Genomic DNA, 22,427 nt, shown 5'->3' on the forward strand with positions numbered 1-22,427 from the left:
AGCACTAATCATGCTGTACCAGAACTGTACTACCTTGGCTACATTCACCATTTCACAACCAGTTGTTACATGGATTTGTAAGGAGGCCAATAAGGAGCATTCCCTGACATGAATGTGTAGCGTGTTGCAGAGTGTTTAAATGCCCCATGATAGGCCTCTACCCCTCAGGTATTTTATGTGTAATGTGTGGATATTGGAGTGTGTCTTTACAGAGGGTTTGTGAATGCTTTATGTGTAGCATGTTAACATGCTCTGTGTATGACATAGTTGTGTATGTTATGTGCATGTTGAGTATCAACTTTGCCTATCCAATGGTCACTACAGTGTAGCCACATTTGTTTGAGATGATCTGGGTATTGCATGTGTTTCAGGCAGCTAATCACATTAGTGGGATGTGCGTGGTCTTACACCAAACATGCACAGCATGCATTATTTGTAGGTGTGTTACATGTGTACATGGCCTACACCTTAACTATGACATGCACTTTTTATTTACAATAATAAATGTAGAACACACTTACCAGCATCTGTCTGCTGCCTTGATGTCACCCCAGAGGGACCTACATAGCGATGAGACAGTTTGTCAGTGGCATTGCTACTGTGTGTTTGCAATCTTACAGTACAACAACAGTTTACATTCACAGGGCTACAGATCATGTTCCAAATGATCAGTATTGCACAACAACAGGCTCCACATCTTCTAACTACACACTCCACATCTCACATATGCATGATCTACCAATACAGATAACAGTAGTCTACAGATATACCATGTTACCTGCATGCTCCATGTGTGGTTGCTGGGTGGCTCCAACCTCCATCATGGTGTATGTCTGCTGCTGTTGTTGTTGGGCAGGTGCCACGAGGCTCAGGAGCAGCTCTTCCACTCTGGTGAGGGGGGGGTGGATATTAACACCACCTCCTGTTGCAAGCTGTTGTCTCTGCACATCAGAAACACACTGATGGACATGTTTGAGTAGATCACTGCAGTGGTGGCGTACCTGCTCATATGTCCGGTTATGCAGGCCTACCTCATTGACCCTCCGGATAACATCTTGCCACATTGCAGTATGCTTCTGCTGGTTCTGGCTGGTTCGTGAGAACATTAGACTGTAGTGCTGAATCATACAGCTAGTAATGATCTCATCTTCATCACTACTATAGCTGGGATTTCTGTGATGTGCCATGATCCCTGGAAGACATAAAGAAAAAATATGTCTGAGCAAGTCATATGGCACATTTAACATTATACAGTACATATATCAGTGAGCTGCCATATATAGCAAACTATTAGCTAACTGAGAGTGAAACACTTTAACTACCACTTATCACTGCTCATCTCACAACTGCTTGAAAGTGCCTGGCTCACTCTATCTAATGAACCATGTTCTGCACAGCAACAAAATAAAATCACTATATAAGACTATACAAGAGTACCTGGCACACTGTATGCAACACAATGCACTACCTAGCCACAGCAGATAGACATCAAGCTGATGTGTAAATATGTCATCCATCACAATGAGTGTAAGGTCCAGTAAATGTATTACTATTATACCACACAACTTGTTAATGGTAAACCCGCGACCAAAATATGTGCACAATTGGGAATATAGGTCGCATACTGCTGTAGTCCACTATAAATGTTGCTAGATACGCAGTTATATGTTTTACCACACATATGACAGAGGACATGTTACAGACATACCCACACACATCAGACATAATTACAGAACACAAAGGTATGGCAACCCAGATAAGCTTTACGTGTGTACTATACAGTACTGTGTGTCAGTCCTTACAAAACATTAATCTTGGGGAATGTAATCTGTGATGAATACAGGGACCACACAAAACAGTGGATGCAAGCAATGTGGACATGCACCATACTTTGCTGTACAGGCCCAGAGCTTCAAGTAGTACTACAGTACACACAGGATTTGGATTCAACATCAGTACCAATCAATAATCATAGATGTAGTGCTTTAGCCTCCAATGACACACCCCAGTAAAAACCAAGGGACTTAATCACACTGTATGCCATAGCCCTTTTTCTGCCTAGCAACAGAATACACAGCTTTTGCTGGGATCAAAGCAAGGACCCATAATACCATGCCATAAACAGTTTCCCACTAAGCTATCCCACAAATACATATCTTTGACGTATTCACAAACACATTGACCATCACAGTCAGTCAACAGTACAGAAAATCTATTGCAACAAGTAGATGTAGGTGTGTATGAGTATATATGACTCTCTCTCTCTCTCTCTCTATATATATATATATATATATATATATATATATATATATATATGTATATATACATATACATATCCATTGGTGTACATATACATATATATATATGTAGGCACATATAAATTTCACCTTTCATAGTAGGAGTATCAATTATACAAAGGATGTAAGGTGTACAGTAATGTAATAATATCGCACAGTCTTGTGATAAATGCATTGAAAGTGTTCACAGCCCAGGTAGCTTTAGCAGGCCTCACTGGCTTCAACATTGCAATCTGAACAAACCACCCACACTGTTTAACCACCACATGTCATGTACCAGCACTGTATGCTGTCTTGTTTGTCACACACTAAAACCTACATACAAATATGCGCATACTAACCTTCACCAACATATATATCTCCACCATTCACAAACAGTTGCAATATGTCCCCTGCTCTATGCACATATACAGATGTGAATATATATATGACACATATATATTTCTCCGTATGTGTGTGGCATGCACATACAAGGTCCACACTATTGTAAGTCGCTGGACCTCACAACTGAACTGTTGGGCCTTGTTGTAACACAAACGGGTGTCACATGTGAACACATACTAACATTAGAGGGGGTATATATAGCTACAAATGCTAGATAAGCATACTAGACTGCTACAGCAGTTGCTAATGCTAAGCTACACTTTAATATGACTGTCATGCATGTGTTGCTCTGTCACACCCATGTTTATATAATGGCAGCACTAATCCCCCCAACAGCCATTGGCCACACTACTGTACAGAACACAGATAACATGGATCAGATTATTGACATTTAATGCTGAGCTACACATTTCACAGGTATGTCCCACTGCTCACAGGTACACACTGAATTGTCCATGGCAGTAGTTAAGTAGGACATCTGTGCATAGATAAGTACTGCTGCCACATATGAATGGTTCACATTATGTAGAGTACTCTTCAAAAACATCTACTACATGCCAGTAAATACATATGTGTCACATACCTTTCCTTTGTATGATCTGGTATTATTTATTTTTCTTTTTCCTTTTCTCTCTCTCTCTCTCTCTCTATCTCTCTCTCTCTGTCAGTCTCTGCAATAGAGTGATTGAGTTTGTTGGCAGCGACTGCAGCCTGCTTTTGTAGGTATTTGCACATGAGCATGTGATGGCCGCTGCACCAATTAGTGACCACCATTTGCTAATTGCATGCAGCTTGCTATGTAGTAATTGCAGTAATCACTGTCATAGCAACCCAGTACTATAAATTGCTAACGCAGGTAGGCATGGCCCTTTCAGCTTTCCAAGATGTAGATCATCCTTGTTTGCTGTGGACATCATTGTTTAAGACATAAGGTTGGTATAGTTCTTATATCAGAAGCCAGGGATGTAGCCAGTGATTTACATTTTGTACTCAGACCTAAATGTTGCTGCCTCCAGTACACACTTATCAGTGTAGAAATGTACTCACCCCTCAAAATGCTATCCCAAGATACATGGGAGGATGTACTTTCTTTTCAAATTCTGCAATTAACTGCCATACAAAGTTAGTTATTGAGATGTATTCCTTTGGCACAAGAATTGTTTGAGAACTGCTATACTGTGAATATTTATTTACTCAGTTCTAAACAGTTTGTGCTTTTTAGTGTTGACAGCACAAGCTGCTCAATAAAACTGGACACATTTCAGTACTGTGAGTATGCTTACCTACATCCTTGGTAGACCCTGCACACACAGGTATATTCTACATTTGGGTAGGGGGGCAGAAGTACAGAGAGTGTACATATTATTGTGGGAATTTTATCTTGCTGGACTTACAGGGTTGCTGTGTACATGTTAGTTTATCAAGGCAAGTAGTCTGTCTGCGTAACTCCCAACTGTGGACCTATCCACATGGTAGCCAGAGATTAGCCTGTTATTGTTTGTCTGTGCACTACACAGGTCTTTTCAGCAATAGAGCAATGGCATTGTTACAGTTGGTTGCTACCAGTACATGGCTACATCCTTTCATATTTCAGTGTTGTATTTCTACATAAGGGTATGCTTCCGGAACTCCTTCCAAAGCTATTTGCACAGTGTGTAACAGCAGAAAGGCTGCTATGCCTCTGTGTTGCTGCCTCTGCCAGACCTCTCAAACACTCAGGTACATATTTGAACAGACTCAGGGAAAAGTAGAGAAAAAGTCAGGGACACCTTTAAAATCTTAATGCCATTAAGTTGAGACTTTGAGAGATCCAGAGCATATGGATTAATACACCTTTTCTGAAGTAAAAGAAGTGTCTAACTCTTAATTATTGTCATTACTCATTACATGTAATTCACCACATTTCTGGCCAAAGTCAGTAGTTTTCAGAGGGATTCAGAGGGACAGAGCTAAATTTTTTTCAAAATCAGGGACATCCCTGAAAATTAGGGACAATTGGGAGGCATGGCCTCTGCCCTAAACAGATATGCCAGTGTTTGTCCTGCTGTGATACTGTGTGGGGTTTGTAAAGTGATGGCGTAACATTATTTCCTACTAGAATGGCTGCTTCTCTTATCACGGTCACGTAATGTAATCCCACAACAACTGTTGGTAAAGATCCACAGAACAAGTTGTGTGGTATGGCATTCCTATTTTTCCTTTACATTCACTCATTCTGATACATGATATATTTATTTCAGCACCAACTTGTATATCTACTGTGGCTTAGTGGTACTTCATGCAGTGTAGTGTGTACAAGGTCCTGGGTTCTAGACTGACAGAGGTGTTTTATTTTGCTGCTGAGCAGAACAAGGGCCCTCACATACAGAGTGACTAAGGTACTTTTAAGCAGTTGTGAGTGTGTTTGCGTGGGTTTGCGTGATGCTTAGCAATGCTTAGCTAAGTGCAAACATGCGCACACTCGCGCAAACCCGCTAACTACTGCTTAATAGTGCTTACTCCTTCTAACCCCCGTGCTCATTTCTTTGAAAGAAAAGAAAATGGGGAGATAGGAAAGTGGTGAAAAAGGGGCACAAATAGGGAATAACAGTAGGGAAAATAGCTCAGAATATGCAGGACGGGTGTAGGGAAGGTCCATAGCTGCCTATTTCTTTAACAGCAACAGCTGTGCATATGGAATAAATTTGGAGGTACATATGAAACCTTCAACCCCTGAGAGAGGGGTGAGGACAACAAAGTATGTTGTAATGGCAATTAAATTACATTTTATGTGTCCAGGGGACATGTGTGCAAAATGGGCAGCTATGTATGGGGCGTAATTTTTTTGGGGGAGCAGATTGCCCTTTTTTAAGGTGAGAGTGGAATGTGGGGTAGGGGAAGTAGGTATATTTGGGGAGGTAGGTTGGGAAGGTAAACAGACAAGACAAACAAGATGCATACAGGGGCGGAATATGGCATGTGGTTGGTGAACACCATTGACGGGGAGGGATGTTAGGAAATCGCAAGCCCATGAGCCCACAGATGGCAACAGGGGAACTGAGATCCCCACCCATGGGCAGTCACTACTGCACCTTCACAGCCCAGAGGGTGGCTGTGCTGGGGGCTGTGTAGGAGGGGCAGGCTGACCCAGGAGTTGGGCCACTCATGCCTCAAGCTGGCATAGAGGTTCTGCAACAGAACGCTTGATCTCTCTATGCACCACAGCCCAGACCATTCGAAGGGTGATAGATGGCCCTCCTCCACCCACGCTTGCACATGGGGGCCGAGCCCCACCCCCTGCAGTGCTTCCACCCAAAGGTGGCACAGGGCCAATGGAGGAGGAAGTCCCAGGCTGGCACCAGACCTGCTGGTGCCACGGCCAGCTGAGGTGGGTCAGGTGGGTCTGCTGGGACCGGCCTTCCCATACAAACTATGTTTTGGAGAATTTAATAAAGATATGGGTTAGTAACAGTCAACAGCATTCACAGCTAGTTATAACAGCATGCAGAAGTATTCCCATTAACCCAACACACCAGAGTTTCAACAGTTGAAAAGCAAGCATAACACATGCATATATAGAACAATAGTGGACATTACAACAGTATGCAGATTTAATTGATGGCAACAGTCCACCAATATTGTGGTATTTGAACAGGGCACATGCATAGAAATGAATGCAAATATTTATAAACCAGTAGGACATATGTCCCAACAAATGTTTTGAGATTAGACATACCCATTGAGGTGTGGAATTGCATTTTTTATGCACATACAGTAGGGTGGAAAAGATAGCTCAATTAACAACTTATATATCCTTCTAGTTTACATTACAGTCCTATTAACTGCAGTTATATGTCCCTTACATATATTATTACACTACCCAATGTCCTTCTATTGTGCAATTGGATTTTGCTAGATCATTATATACGTGAGCTGTATCTGACAAACAAACTGTCCAGGATGCAAATGTTACTGCTACATATTCTGAGAGTTGCTCACACACACTACTGCTGTGATGGTACACTGACAGCTCTACTTTCATATATTTATCTAGATATGTTCAGGTGAAATTATCAGTTATATGTTAACAGCTCCCTACATTTCTGGCAGCACACTGACATTTCTGGGGAACACAATACCAAGCTACTCATATGCCAGATTAACCTGTACATGCTGGGCATGAACCAACAGTTAAGGGCTGTAAATATGCATAAAAGCTACTGGCACTCCCTTCAGCCACTTTATATGGGCCTACCCAAGTGTGGGTTAACTAACACTGCTTAATAGAACAGTACTATTTCTAAAATGCTACAGTACAACAACATATCAAAGAAAATCACACAGATGCACTCCAGGAATTATACCTTTATTAAAGAATTATTACACCTTTATTTATTGGGTTAAAACACTTTTTTGAAGGCTCTCTCATTTATTTTATATAACACTACATGCAGAATAATTACAAACCTGCCTGTTGATGCAGCCTTTGCAGCCTATCTTCATGGGATTGCTGATTCATAGTCTGGACACCTGCAGCTGTGAAGTAAATGCAGTGATAATGAGACATCCCTATCCATAGTATAGACAAGAATAGCAATTCTTAAATACTTAATACAATGGCTACTTACTCAGTACTGGGACATTTGCCATCCCACGGGCCTCCTGGATCCACTGGTCCAGTTGATCCTCCTTGCGTTGCTTCAGGTCAGAGTAATAGTGCCTGACCTGCTCACCAGTCTGAGGAATGCCAGTGGCACTGGTGAGATCATGAGCTAGACAGTTCCAGGCCTCCGTTTTGTATTGGGTGCCCTAGTACTGGCCCCACAGGAGTCTTTCCTTGTGATTGTGAACAAGGAGCCAAACCATTACTTTGGTCTCCTCAATGCCCCAACATTGCACTCAGAATCGAGTGCCTTCTCCAACCCTGGCCATGCTGACTGCAGAAGGGAGCTACAACCAGTTATGGCAAGTATTCCCGCCTGTGGAGCTTAAATATGCCTCATTTCCCACACTTATTTGTGATTGGCCAGTTTGGAAAAAACTCAGCTGTAGGCACACCTGCTTAGCTGATGTTAGCAATGTTTAATATTTCTTTGATAGATATGTGTCTGTTGAAAGTGCATGGTTCTGAAATGCTGTCATGGCTTAGTGGTTATGTACTGTGCCTATAGTGCACACGAGTTCGAGCCCTGTCAATGTTTTTTATTTTCAAACTAGCCAGACCTCAATGGTTAAGGTACAGTGAAGGAGGTGTGGCTGTGTTTAGCCGACTTTGCTCAACTTTGCCCGACATTGCTCGGCATTGCTTGACGTTGCCTGATGTAGCCCGATGTTGCCCGACATTGCCTGATGTTGTCAGATGTTGCTCGATGTTGCTCTACGTTGCTCTGGTTAGCGCGGTGCACAGCTACTCACAAACATGTTCTGTTTGTGCTAGTTTGTGAGATGCACAGCTCCGTGCAAAGACATTGTGCTAGTTAAAGCAGTGCTCAGCTACGAGCAATTAAATATAAATATGCTCAATACTGGTAAAATGTGCTTAGCAGTGCTTTACATTGCTTAAAATAATTTACTCATGCTTCAGTATGCATAACCATTTCACCTTCCTATATATATATATATATATATATATATATATATAAAATTTGTTCACTACTACATATAACATTTCAACACTTTTTACAAAACTTTAAATAATGCATGTCAGGAAATATTTTTGTATACAGAATTTCCAACAGAAAATGAAAAGTGTAGTGGTGGGACTCGAACCGGGAATGCCGCCTCTTTGTGCAAAGGCTCTAACCACTACGCTATTGCTATTTTGCTTAATTTGCATATATTTTTCTTATTATCCTCTTCGGTGTCTAAACTGCTAACTGTAGCTAAGCAATGGGCAAATCTGTGCAAACACACGCAAATATGGCCAGCTATATCGGAAATGAAAAAAAAAATTTCTTTTACTTTTTATATTTGTATGGGGTTTACTATATGGGGGAGTTTAGTGTTAGAATGTACACATGTGAGCAGACTCGCTCAAGTAACTAGACATTTCCCGTGTTTCAAACTTGCAGGGGCATTGATTTTTGGACTGATCAGCAGTCCGACACGCCCCCTACGCTCGTCCACGCTCTGTGTTAGATTTAGAGTTGAGGCAGCGCACCCTCATTAATATGCATGGCATGCTGCCATCTTACTCTTAGACTGGCTCTTCCATGTAAGATTAATTTAGTCTTACATGGAAGATTAGTGAATATAGGGAGTCTCTTTTTTACTGCTTTTGAAATACACTCTGTGTTATGGACATCCTAAAATAATGGAAATTATTAAAATGCAAGTCTACATTGTAAGAAGTAATGGAACCCAGGGCTAACAGATAATTGTATGATGGACTTCAGTTTGATATATTTGAAGAAAGTAATTGACTTTGAAGTATCAGTAGCTCATACCTAGTTAAATGGAAGCAAATTAAGATAGGAAAGTTCATTATGTTTCCTTACATAACATTATTATGGGTATTTATTCTAAGAAGCATTATGTAGATATACAATACAACTTTAAAGCATATGTTAGACCAACAGATAGCCTACGATGTATGGATTGTAAGTTACGTTGTGATATTTATACCAGCTACTGTAGTCAGTTATCATTTTAGCATAATAAGCATTATCTTGGCTAGATGTCACACAGATGGATATAGTCATACAGGGGCAACTAGACATCCCCTAAACTCACTCCTATTCAGTCACACATGTTTATTGTCTCAGATATGAGTTAGTCTTAAAATATTCTACATAAACAAAGAAAGAAGTATTGTCATGGTTCTAGACTGCCTCCTGTCAAAATGTTTCCATCTCTTTGGGAATTTTTGGCATAATCCTTGCTCCTGTCAGTGAATTCTCCCAAGAAGTTGCAAGATGGCCTTCTGCATCCTGGCATACAATGGTCAGCAAAATTAAGTCATAAACATCTAATGCCTTTCCTCTGCTGCTATGGTACATAGCCCAAACACTAGATAGGAGACAAGTCATATCATTATAAAGTGTAGATTAAACAGATATTTTAATTTGTTTTTTTGTTTACATTTAACTAAAGGTGGTGTGAAACACATTTACATCACATTATTCGATAACACAAGTAATGTGGTCAGCAAAAAGGCAGAATTGTAGTGCAGAAAGATGCTATAAACTGAGTCGAAGTCTGACAGGTCTTCAGAGGTTCAGAACCCTAAAGAACAAGTACACAACTTTTCATCTATAAGCTATAAATAAGCATATCATAGTTATCCTGATATCCCAAATATGAGACACAAACACTTCTTGAAAGGCATAAAAATGTTTCTCAAACAGGTGATAAACTAGCAGTGTCTCTTACAGCTCTTTTGAACAACAGAGCACACATGATTTAATTCAGTATAGTTCCAACACACTCATGAATGTATATGATGATTATCTTCGTACTGACCTTTAATAGATCAGAAAACCAGGCCTTCACTCAAATTTCAAATTAGCAAATAATCCTTTTCAACTGTTGACCATTTCCACTGTGACAGAGGTACAAATACTCATAAATCAGGCGTCAAGAGAAGAAAAATCTCTTAGCATTATAAAACAAAGTATGTCATTTTGCATACATTCCATGAGTAGTATACTATAACCCTTAAGACAGCACTGGATGAGGTGCTAGTCATGTGACTCTGAGCTTTCATTAATGTGCTGCAGGGACATCATCTCCTGTATATATATGTCTTTTTACTGAGATATTATGATTGCATGTTTTTAACAGTCCCTGTATAGATCTAATATGGTGTTTAACACTGGCTGCTGCATTTTTTTTATTTTGGCACTGATTTGTGGTATGATGAATTTTTAGGCTGTTGTAGGCTCAACTAGAAGAGCTGTTATCATATATACCTTTAGGCTAGGCCAAATGTAAGCGCATGACTTGAAAAGAAATGATCTATCACAGTAAATTTGCCATTAGTCTCATTTTTTCATAATTGTGACAATATTTTCACCAAATAAATTAGTTTTCCAAAGTAGCCAGTTCCAGATTTTGTTCTCATAAGTTTCTCCCCAAGTTGTGTGTACTGATCTGAACCACCAACACATTTTTACATTATTTATTCAGTCTTTAGCTGAAGGTAATGGCCCCATAACTAGCAGTTTCTCTGAATTTACACATAGACATGTCTGAAAAATGGAATCAGATTTTAAATATTTTAAGCTGATTTTCACTTCTTGTTGCCTAGGGACAAACTTGAACCATCCAATGTACTACAGTTCTTCATTTCACAGGCAAAACAAACAAGTAGTCTTATATACTCACTTTTAGAGAAAATTAGAAAAGAAGAGACAAAACTGCTGTCTTAAACAACAATTTCCAGACATTCCATGAGGCAAAGAGCTACCTTATGTGACATATTTATTAATTACTATTAATCAGGGATTCAGGAGACAAGAGATGTTTATATTGCTGATCTCAAACATGGAGACCAAGACTGTGAATTTGATGACTTTATCGTTTTATTTAAACCTCGCAATTTCCTGTAGAATCAAAAATAATCAGTTAAGGGTCACTGTGTTCAGAGAAGCTGATTTAACAATTGAGAAAGCTATAGATGTGTACAACAAATTAACTCTGAAGCATCTAAACCAAAGCATTATGGAAGAGAGAGAAATTTGCAGAATAAGTACTATGCTTGACAGTTATGTGACCACAACCCCTAATTTCACTTAAAGTAGTAAATAAAAACAAAACAAAAGATGCTCATTTTGTATTCAGGATGGCTATCACCAACAAATGAAGGGAAGAAACAACTCCTTAACACATATTTTGGCTCTAGATATAAAAATGGTCATTGTAAAGCATTAAGTCCACAGACTTTATGGAGATAAGCAGCATTTGATACAATATGTAAGAACTGGAAACAATGCAACAACAAGAAGGCATTAATGTTTTAGAGACAAAATATCAGTCAGAAAAGAAATGTACATGTTTTTACTGTGGTGGTGGTGCTGCGGTAGCGTTGTCGACTCACAGTTAGACGTTGCCCATTCAATTCTCAAATAGAGCGTCTTCTATGTGGCGACATGCGTGAATGGGTATTCCTTCATTGAAGGTTGTGCATTAGACCCGGCAAGCCAGCACGTAAAAATCTACTGCCAATCATTAGCGGACCGGAGTTCCGCTGTGGCGACCCCTAACCGGGAAAAGCCGAAAGACACAACAACATTATGTACAGTCAAACTGCAATTAGTGACAACCAGAGTAACTGTTTTTACATGAGGCAAGTTGTAAATGAGAGAAAAAAATGGTCTGTAAGTATGAAAAAAATAAAACAAAGTGGTCTGAAAGTCTGTGGATTAATGGCAAATCAGTTGTATTAAAAGCAGACATTAATTCAGAATGCTACATAATGGCGGAGTATCTAATTATAAAATAATGCATTTCAGCTGTAAACTGTACAGCTCTGCATACACATTACTGTCTTATTCTGGGCACAGTCTCAAATCACTGTCGTATTGTTAAACATGTATGTAAAAATAAAGTTTCAGGCATGCTTTTAAATAGCTTTGGAAGCTCAGTTAAAACAGTTAAACATGTTGGGCAGAGATACTTGTTTTACATGGAGCATGATAAAAGAGCGTTCATACAGAATGTATGAAAAATGAATCACTTTATGTAGGATTATATGATAAAATGTAGTATAAAAATGAGTTATTTTATGTTGCACTCTGGTAAAAATGTAGTATACAGTCAGAGTACGCAGTCTATTAGTAATGAAGATATATAAAAATAACTTGTTGCAGAGATGTGAGAATGCATGAGAAAGTGTGCAAAACAGTTGCAGAGTCAATTCTTAAGTTATTATAGTACAAGAACATTCAAATGCTGAATTCAACAAGCATGATTCAGTGGACATGAATGTATTCATATTTTGCTGGCAAAGTACCAACTGTGTTTATCAAATATAGTAAAAATGTGTCTGTGGTCAATATGTTTTTGCATGTACAGATGAATAAGTGACAGAATACATTGGCTATGGTGCAGAATATAAATAACATTCTGTAGTGATTTGCCAAACTGTTAGAAGCCTTAAGATGTTTGCAGACAGACTGCCATTTATATATATATATATATATATATATATATATATATATATATATATATATATATGTATAACATGAGGCAGTCCCTGTGAGTCTTGTCCCATGTAGGGTCTTGTTGCACTTAAGACTAGAACTGAACAAGTGCTAAAGCAATTGAGTTATTGGGAGTCGTATGCATAAAACATAACATGTAGAATGGGTTACTATGGCAACAGTAATGAAGCAGTGCAGAGGCAGGATATGTATATAATGTAGATAATGAATATGTGGCTCATGAGACAATATCATCCACTTCAAACTACTGAAGAAGCAGGAACAGCTATGAATGCTTACGGCTGTATTCTTTTCATTGCTTGATGAAATTCTGGGGGTTTGACAAATAAAGTCATATGAAACCAGTTTAAGCCATTATAGAATGTCGATGGTATTTTTTGGATCTTGCCAGAAAATGTGGTATTCCAGAAAGCAGTTGCAGCCATAGTGTAAGAGCTAAATGAAGACATTGGTTTAATGGATTGCATTCTAATCTGCAATGCTACAAGGTAAAAACATTACAAGTGGCTAATCATGTTGTTAGATTAAGACGCTCAACATTTGAAACATGACAAACAAAATTAATGCTTTAAAGCATGTGAGATGAACCGATAGGGGAGGGACTGAGAGAGACTGACAAATCATCTCGGATGAGATTCATGAGAATGAAGTACTATCTGTCCACGTTTATTCCACCCTTGGCAGAGATTGCACAGATGTTAAAAAGTTTGTTACATAGTATTTGCCCTTAGAGCAAAAAAAGAGCTTTGAGCTGCCTCTGAAGACTCTAGTATTCTGATATCCTGTGATGTGAGAATGCCCATACCCTACACATTAATATAAGTCAGCAAGGGTTAGACAGTTTTGTTATAGGACTACCTATGTATCTAGGAAACTGACAGGTACTCTGATGTGATGCACACAAACTGGGAAAATATAGTAATAGGTTTGGATATCATATGTTCTCCTATTACTTATGCCAAAAAGGCATTGCAGTGGAATCTGATTAAAAATTACTTGAAAGTATATTTAAGAAGTCCCTTGCAGAAAACTCAAATATTGCTATGAAGTATGCTACTCTTGCTACTGATGTATGTTCTAAATTTGCAGTATGGACCAGAGAAACGTATATGCAATGCAGACATTCTAGTTGGTGGTCTCCTGGCCTAAGATCTAGATAAATATGTCTGTACCACTGGGACCATGTGTTATTGTTTCAACTATTGCAGGCATGTGCATTTCTCTTTTGACTGCCTTGTTTTTCATTCTAATAAAGATATAGATTCTCACTTCTGCTTTACTTCTCTGCTTGCAGATATACAAATTGATGATATCCAATGAGTTAGCTATGTTACTCGTTCTGTTGTGTGTTACTTTTGTTTCGTTGATTCCTATTTCACATTATGGCTGACTTTAAAAGTAACTCTCCTTTAATGTTGTACATCTGGTTAAGAATGTGATTTGTGTGAACCTTCAAATGTGGATTTGTTTTAGTTTTTCTTCAAATATATTGTGATATTCTTTTATCAGAATGCCTGTTTGCTCTCTGCTTTTACTATTGTTTTGTCTTGTGTTCAGTATTACAATAGCCCTAATTTCTCAGCCATTGTTCAGTGTAATAGGCATTTCCCTGTCCTACTATGATACATGCTTCTGCTGTTCCTGTTTTGTTTTGGCAGCAATGTCTACCTCATATGATTGCACCACTTATAATGCATCTGTACTGTTGTGGTTTGAATGGGGAGAACGTTTCATGAATAAAAAGGTTGATTGCTGCATTCCATCAGTTAGACATTTCATTGTTCACCTTTATTTATGCATTGAAAAAAGATAAAATCGATTCAGTTATCCATTTATCTTTATATGCCATATCCCACTTTGTGGTACTTACATATTATCGCAACCACACATTCTCGCAACCACGTTATCTACTACTCCATTTATTTATTTCACCCTGGCCATTTGTTTCTTCTTTTTAACTTCTCTTAAAGCCTTCCAGGTACCAGAATGAAAAGGGTTCAGTCCATGCATTGTTCCAGGCAAACTGTCAGCAAAAATTTCAGACCAGTTTCTTCACAGGAATGTGGACATATTTATAGAATATGACACAAAACTTCCTTTGCTGGATATTCATTTAGTCAAATAATCAGACGATTGTACTTCCCACTAAGCATTCCGAGGATAATTAAAACAGATTGCAGAATGAAAAATGATCACTGCTACAGACCACGAACAAACCAGCATGTATTAAAAATCAGCACAAAGTCATTTTTTGCTGAGTGCTACACTGTACATTTCTGCCGCTTAATTATTCTAAGCCTATATACATATCAACTCCAAGATCACACTACAGTACTTACTCAGGTAACTCAAAGGCTTTAAGAAAAATTAAAAAGGCGAAGAAAGTCCTGGCAGGGTCAGAAATATGAAATGAATAGTAGATAACGCAGTTGTGAAAATGTGCATTTGCGATAATACATAATGTGGTTGTGAGAGTGTGTGGTTGTGATAATACGTAAGAACCCATTTTATATATATTTTATATATACTAGAATTCACAAAAGACTGTTTCTCAGTGCAAAATATATTTATAAGACCTATCTGAGTTACTAAACAGTAATCTAACGAAATACTGCACTAATTATATACAATATTTACAAGATGTGTTCTCATTATTGGAGACATTCATGAAGGTACGCTGACATGTACACCTCCATGTACATGCTGCTGTCACCTTTCAGTATTCAGCAAGGGACACAACATGGTGCTGCATGGTGCTGTATCATGAAGATGTGTAGTACTACATAGGCCTGACTGTGCCCTTGCTGAATGCTAATTAGGTAATCTGGGGGAGAGGTATATAGTAATTAGCCATGTGCTCTTTCCCCCAGATCCACCTCTAGGAAGGCATCTACACTCCTAGTGAATCAAGATATCAGTCAGACATGTAGACCATCATATTCAAATACTGATTATGGCCAAAAGGCCATGGTCATATACCTACCATGGCTGTGGTGTGGAGATTGAGAAGTAGAGGTAGCCACTAGACACCAGGGATAACTTGTCCGTTAAGTGCCATAATGGCACTGGTATCTGTACGGGGATGGGAGGATGAATGACTAGATACCAGGGTTTGCTCAACAGTAAAATGCCATCACATTATCAACTTCAATATGGGGATGAGGGGTGTAGGGAACCACAAAAGGGCAGGCAGGTCAGGATCCTTTATTTTATGTTCATGCCATGCAGATATTTCCATATTTATATATAAATATATAGATAGATAGACATATATATATATATATATATATATATATATATATATATATATATATGCTTTTAATGTGTTATAAGGAATAATTACTTCTGTTTCCCCATTATAATTAATTACCAAACTATATCTATCCAATTTTAAAACAATTTTCAATTAATCTAAGTTCATAAGTATAAAAAGACATTCTATTGAAAATGCCATCCTGTTACATTTAATAAATATATACATGCATAACCAAAGCAGTATGATCTGATATAGTATAAGACATTATTATAAAATCATTTAAGGAAGACATCAAACTACTATAAACAAAATTTCTAACTATAGTTATTTGTGTGACAAGAGCATATGAGTAATTGATAAATTTCAAGGACTTCAGATCTCTAAAGTGTTATTGTGATCTTATGAATTCCAACTTTCAGTTTTTCATGTTTTTTTTACATAATGCATTTATGATTGTATACAAATATTTGCCACAGATTCTGCCCCACACTTGCAATGTCATTTGTTCTGCATCTCACAGCCACTTTTTATTAGAAATAAAGAAAGCTGTTATTTCTGCATATTCATGCTCAGTGGATGTCTTAGAATGTACTAGCACTGAAGACTATTAGGACCAACTTTTATTATACATATAATTATCTAAGGATATATAAAAAAATCAATGCAGAACTATTGATCATGGTAGCAAGTACTCTGTGGAGTCTGAATGCCTTTCTCTTGCTACTTCTGTAAATTTTTCGGCAGGGGAGTTTGTATTACTCAGGATTAGTGGGCACAATTATACCACTCAATTGCTGAATGAAACATTGTCTTTTACTTGATGCTTATGAAGCATCACATAAATCAGCTCTTAGTTAAAGGCAACATGATTGGTGGCCTGGAATAGCGGACCTGAAATGCATAATCTTTGCGAATTAACATTTTAAATTCATTAAAGTTGCACTTGAACATGAATATTTTGCAAAGAATAACTTTCTGTAGTCTGCCTGCCAGTCTGCCCCCCTACCCCTTCCTTCTATTTACACCACCAGTAAACCACTAGTAATGTAAGCATGTTTGTTGTTGTCTTAAGTTTGAATCTTAATGTTAATTTCAATAGCACTGTTTTAAAGACTAGAAGAGGACAAAACCTTCTCATGTCAAATAATTTAACTATTATCATCAAGATACATGCAACAGTTTTCACAGCATTCCAAATGTTTTTACTTATACTTTTAACTTAAAGATTATTTTTTTTCATTTGAATAACGTTTGGATAATGCAGCCAAAGACCGCTCAAGCAGGTGAACCAAGCCTGGAAAATGCATGTAAATAACAAAAAAGAAGAATGTTAGCTGAAGAACACAAAACACCAAGTTTATTTAAAAATGCTAGCTTTTACACAAACAGTGTTACGCAAAAAAGTGAAGTTTGTGTTCCTGAGCCAGAATTTTTCTTTCTGGTAACATTTGAATAACCCTCAGCAAAGACAACCATAAGTCAGTAATACTGAGAAAAGTGACAAATGCAGGCACATGCAGTCCATCCTGCCATAAATCAGTATGCAGGTACATGCAGTCCATCTTGCCATAACTCAGTATGCAGGCACATGCAGTCCATCCTGCCATAACTCAGTATGCAGGCACATGCAGTCCATCCTGCAATAACTCAATATGCAGGCACATGCAGTCCATCCTGCCATAACTCAGTATGCAGGCACATGCAGTCCATCCTGCCATAACTCAGTATGCAGGCACATGCAGTCCATCCTGCCATAACTCAGTAATCAACCAAATCAGGTAAAACATTGATGTCACAAAGATTACTATCACTTTCTACTTTCTTGACAACAGAGCTCATCCAAAGTCATACTGTATCCTTTTCCCATAAAGTAAGGTTCTAGAGATTTAAATTAGAACATAACTTTAATGGTACTGTGGATTATAAAGCTGTGATCAAATGCATGAGTTTGCACAGATGCAGAAAGAAGTGTTTAAAAATGTTGTTGGAGCAACTGTTTTTTAATTGCTAGTTAAGGATTAAATGCCTTTAATTAAGTGTGCAGGATGATTTAAAAGTTCACATGTTCAACTGATTGTATAATTAGAAATTGATAAAACTAAACACCAAATATTACATACATATTATCTCAAAAAATGCGCTGAGTGCATCATGCTTCAAGCTACATAAATACTGAACTGTGGCTTATAAAAATACAACTAAAATCATACCTCATCCCTAATGAAATGTTACTTTTCTATGCAGGAAGAAAAGTTAAAGCAAGTTTTCCTGCTGTACAAACAATTTCATCTAATATCAAAAAGTTGGTAAACACTCTCTATTAGTGAACCAGCTTACCATGTTCCTGAAACAAATCACAAAAACAGGGCACCCCGACTCAGTTGTCCCCTACACTGCCCATTTACTTTCATGTACTAACTCCATGGTTGCATAACTGTACAAAGTAAAATTACTCCTTAAAATTCAGTTGTCGACAGATCATGCATTGATTAATGCACATATTGGGACTATATGTGTTACTGATGGGCAGTGATAGATATCCAACCCATCAATCACATGTTCATTCACTAAACTGCATGGTACAGTATGTATTTGCATGTGTTATGGGAATGCAGCATATGGCTGTATTAGATTATTAAGAGGTATATGGAGGAGAAATATTCAACTTACTGTTCAATTATACTTTGACCACTACTTGAAAGGTGATATGCCATGTGGCCCAGGTCAGGAAAACTAATTCTGAGTTGAAGAAAGCAATTTTAACTCAACAAAAATGATTTTGTATCACCGGTAGTGTTCTTATTATAAATATATATATATATATATATATATATATATATATATATATATATATATATATATTTTATTTTGCTGTGAACTAAAAGCTGTTAATAGACAAACCTGCTGTGCTAATGTCTTTGTGTTCACAAAGAGTCATATCTGACTAAATCATTAAAAAATACATGGTTAATCCAATATCAGGTTTCAGGGAAATGTAGTCTATCCCATCACTCAGTAGCAGCAGTGCATAGATCATTATCTTGAATGGGTTGCCATCTCATCACAGTACATATGCTCATTTTCACATAGCACAGACACCTCAAAGCAATTTAGATGGTGGCTACTACATGTTTTTGCAATGTGGGAGCAAACTGGAGAAAATAACACAGGCACAGAGAAGATGTGCATACTTCAACCAGACGTACCTCAGGTGAGACCTGAACTGGTGAACCCATCATGGTGAGACAGCAACACTAATTGTCACACCACTGTGGCATCTAGTGAAACACTAAATAAAAATTCAGATTTTTGCCTTGGTTTAAATTATACTAGAGTTCTATTTAATGGTAACTCTCTGTTTTAAAGAAAATAAGGAAGTTTCAAAATATACGAAGAATGTGAAGGATGGACATCATTAAAGTGGAGCTGCACATTACGAAGGATGAGTGCACGTCAAATAGTTCCATGAAACCTTAAGAATGCACTGTTTTTTGTCAGTTCTTATGCATTTAATTTCCTGACATGAATATTTGAAATACTGTCCATCATTAATACTAGAACATTGTTTAAATGACTGAGGGTATATTTTTAGAAGCACTAGACAAATATCTGTATAAGTATAAAAAAATTGTTTTTTGCATGTTGAACCGTCTTACAGTGCTGGGGGCTGAATATTTTAAATGGAAGTAAATTATCTAATACTATTAGAAGTAAGTTTGATGAAAGATGATATATTATTTTTGACATTCTTGATAATCATTATTTCCTGATATTGCCCATGCTTAAGTTATTTCTGAAGGGTTTCTTTAAAGTTAGATGTTTATAATGCAAAAGACTCAGTTAAAATGCAGTTTTTGGACATGGCATATCATAATTCTCTGTAATCGAATGAAAATCTGGATAGAATGCTACCATGCTTTGTAGTTACTTCAGGAACGTTTTAAACCACTGCTTATGTACACAGTTATAAAATAATTAATGAGGCTGTTTGTCCTTACATTTATTAGTAAAATAGAACCTGTGGGTTTCCAAACTTAATAATTCAAAGTTACATCTTTAGTTCATTTCAACAATGTTATTTTAAAGGAAGAACAGAAAACTAATGTATCTATCTCTCTCTCTCTCTCTCGCTCTCTCTCTCTATAGGAATGATGTAAATAGCATAAAACTGTGATGTTTCTTTAATTTTTAGGGTGCAAAGGGTGACCCTGGGCAACCAGGTGCTGCTGGACCTCCAGGACTTCCAGGCTTGCCAGGACCTCAAGGGCCACCTGGGACTTGGGTAAAGGTAAGTATCTGCATGTCTTATGTGAATGCAGCGTATGGCTGTATTATATTATTAAGATGTACATGTAGGAGAAATATTCAAATATATATTGTCACATGTAAAGAAAATTTTGGCATTGAGCTTGAGGCCATGGCTTTGACACTAGGCATCTGTCTCAGTGAGGCCCTTTTGTAGGATGTCCACATCATTAGAAGATTTGATTATGGCTCCTAGTTTGCAGTCATCTGCGAACTTTGTTAGCCAAAGACCTTCTGTGTTAGCCTGTACTTCAGAGAAGTAGATACCAAACAGGAGAGGACCTAGGACTGAACCCTGTGGTACTCCACTTGTCACTGGTCTGAAGTTGGATTTAGAGTCTGCTACTTTCACAGTGTGGGTTCGGTCAGTGAGCCAGTTGGCAACCCATCTTGTGACATCGGGATTTATACCTAGTTTAGTGAGTTTGTCTATAATTCCAGAGTGGGGGATAGTGTCAAAAGCCTTGGTGAGATCTAGATAGGCTGTGTTTACCACCTTACCCTCATCTACAGCTTTGGTGACCACTTCAAAGAAGTCTATCAGGTTTAGGAGACATGATCTGCCTTTTACAAACTTGAACTGGGTAGGGTCCAGAGTTTGGAGATTACCAAATGTCATTGTTTATAAGTTCCATGATGATACGCTCCATAGCCTTGCAGATGAGGCTCATCAGGCTAATGGGGCAGTAGTTCTCGGGGTCCGTGGTGGCTCCCCCTTTGTGGAGTGGGATAACTGTTACTGTGCACCATTCATTGGGCACAAAGCCTGAGGTGAGGCTATGATTGAATATGGTACTTAGGTGGGGTGCCAGTTTGTTCTGTAGTTAATGTAGAACGCAGCCTGGGATGTTGTCAGGTCCCATGGATCCTGTGTTCTTGGCTTTGGAGAGTATGTTTTTTACCTGTGCAGCCGTGATTACAGGTACTTTGCATTTTTCCGGTATAGAGATGGGCCCTTTAGGGGATGAGAGGGGGTATAGTTAGCACTGAACCTATCTGCCAGGATGTTGGCAATATCAGTTGGTTTTGTACATTTAGTGCCATTGTGCAGTAACTCAGAGCAGATGTGAGTGTTGCCATTCAGATTCTTGACATAGCTATAGAATGCTTTGTGGCTGTCTTTAGAATCAGTGGCGATTTTGTCTTTGTAACTAGCTTTGGAGGATTTTATGAGGGATCTCAGCTTCTTACTGAGGCTGACCACGGAGTTCCTCCAGTCATGGGATTTTACTCTTTTTTTGCAACAGTTTCTTTCTACTGTTGTAGAGTTTGTTTATAGCACAGGACCACCAGATTGGCCTTTTTTTGGAGGATAGCATCTTGGTTCTGTTAGAGATTGTACAATCCATGCACTCGTGTAAGTGCTTATAAAGTGCAATTGTATAGGATTCAGCAGTCATATCTCTACTGTCTGTCAGCATGGGTGTCGTGAAGTTTGCCACTTCTGTCTTAAGAAGCATGAAGTTGGCTTTGGGGAAATTGTTTACAGTGGTTTCCCTAATGGGGTGGGGGTGGGGCTGGGATGTGGATGTCTAGGGTGATTTGCTTGTGGTCTGATCTGACCAACAAGGAATTGACCTCTGGTGTGGAATACCGGTTGCCCATGTTGGTAATGACCAGGTCTAGGATATTGCTGCCCCTGGTGGGGATGTGGATAAGTTGATCCAAGGCATTAGATTTTATGAATTCCAGAAAACATTGAGCACAAGAGTTGGTACATGAGTAGTTTTCCCAGGTAATGGTGGGGTAGTTGAAATCATCCATTATTAGGGTGTTAGGTTGTACCCTAATAGTTTCCAATGTATCAAGAAATGAGGAGTGGGAATCCTGGGGCATAGTGGGGGATCTGTAGCAAGCTACAATGTGCATATTTCCCTATGTGTATAAAATAATACAGATGGGGTCACATTGGTTTTATATAGATGGGGTCACATTGGTATTACTGAATTGGATTTCATTGAAGGTATGAAGGCACGTTTTGCAGCTTTTCTTTAAACTTGTCTGTTTAACTGTTGCTTTGCTGGCAGATGAGCTGTGTTTGAG

At 38.3% G+C, this 22,427-nt stretch overlaps 1 protein-coding gene across 1 annotated transcript in view; it reads left to right on the forward strand.

The window, feature by feature from the left end:
* LOC122815075 overlaps positions 1-22,427 on the forward strand; it is a 3,014,144-nt gene that overhangs the window by 586,466 nt on the left and 2,405,251 nt on the right. The window contains exon 32 of the mRNA XM_044087319.1: positions 20,272-20,367. Within this exon, the coding sequence (XP_043943254.1) occupies positions 20,272-20,367 (96 nt within the window). The remainder of the gene's footprint in view (positions 1-20,271; positions 20,368-22,427) is intronic.

Source organism: Protopterus annectens, chromosome 11.part0, assembly GCF_019279795.1.
Source record: "Protopterus annectens isolate FY-2018-M chromosome 11.part0, PAN1.0, whole genome shotgun sequence".
NCBI classification, from domain to species: domain Eukaryota; kingdom Metazoa; phylum Chordata; order Ceratodontiformes; family Protopteridae; genus Protopterus; species Protopterus annectens.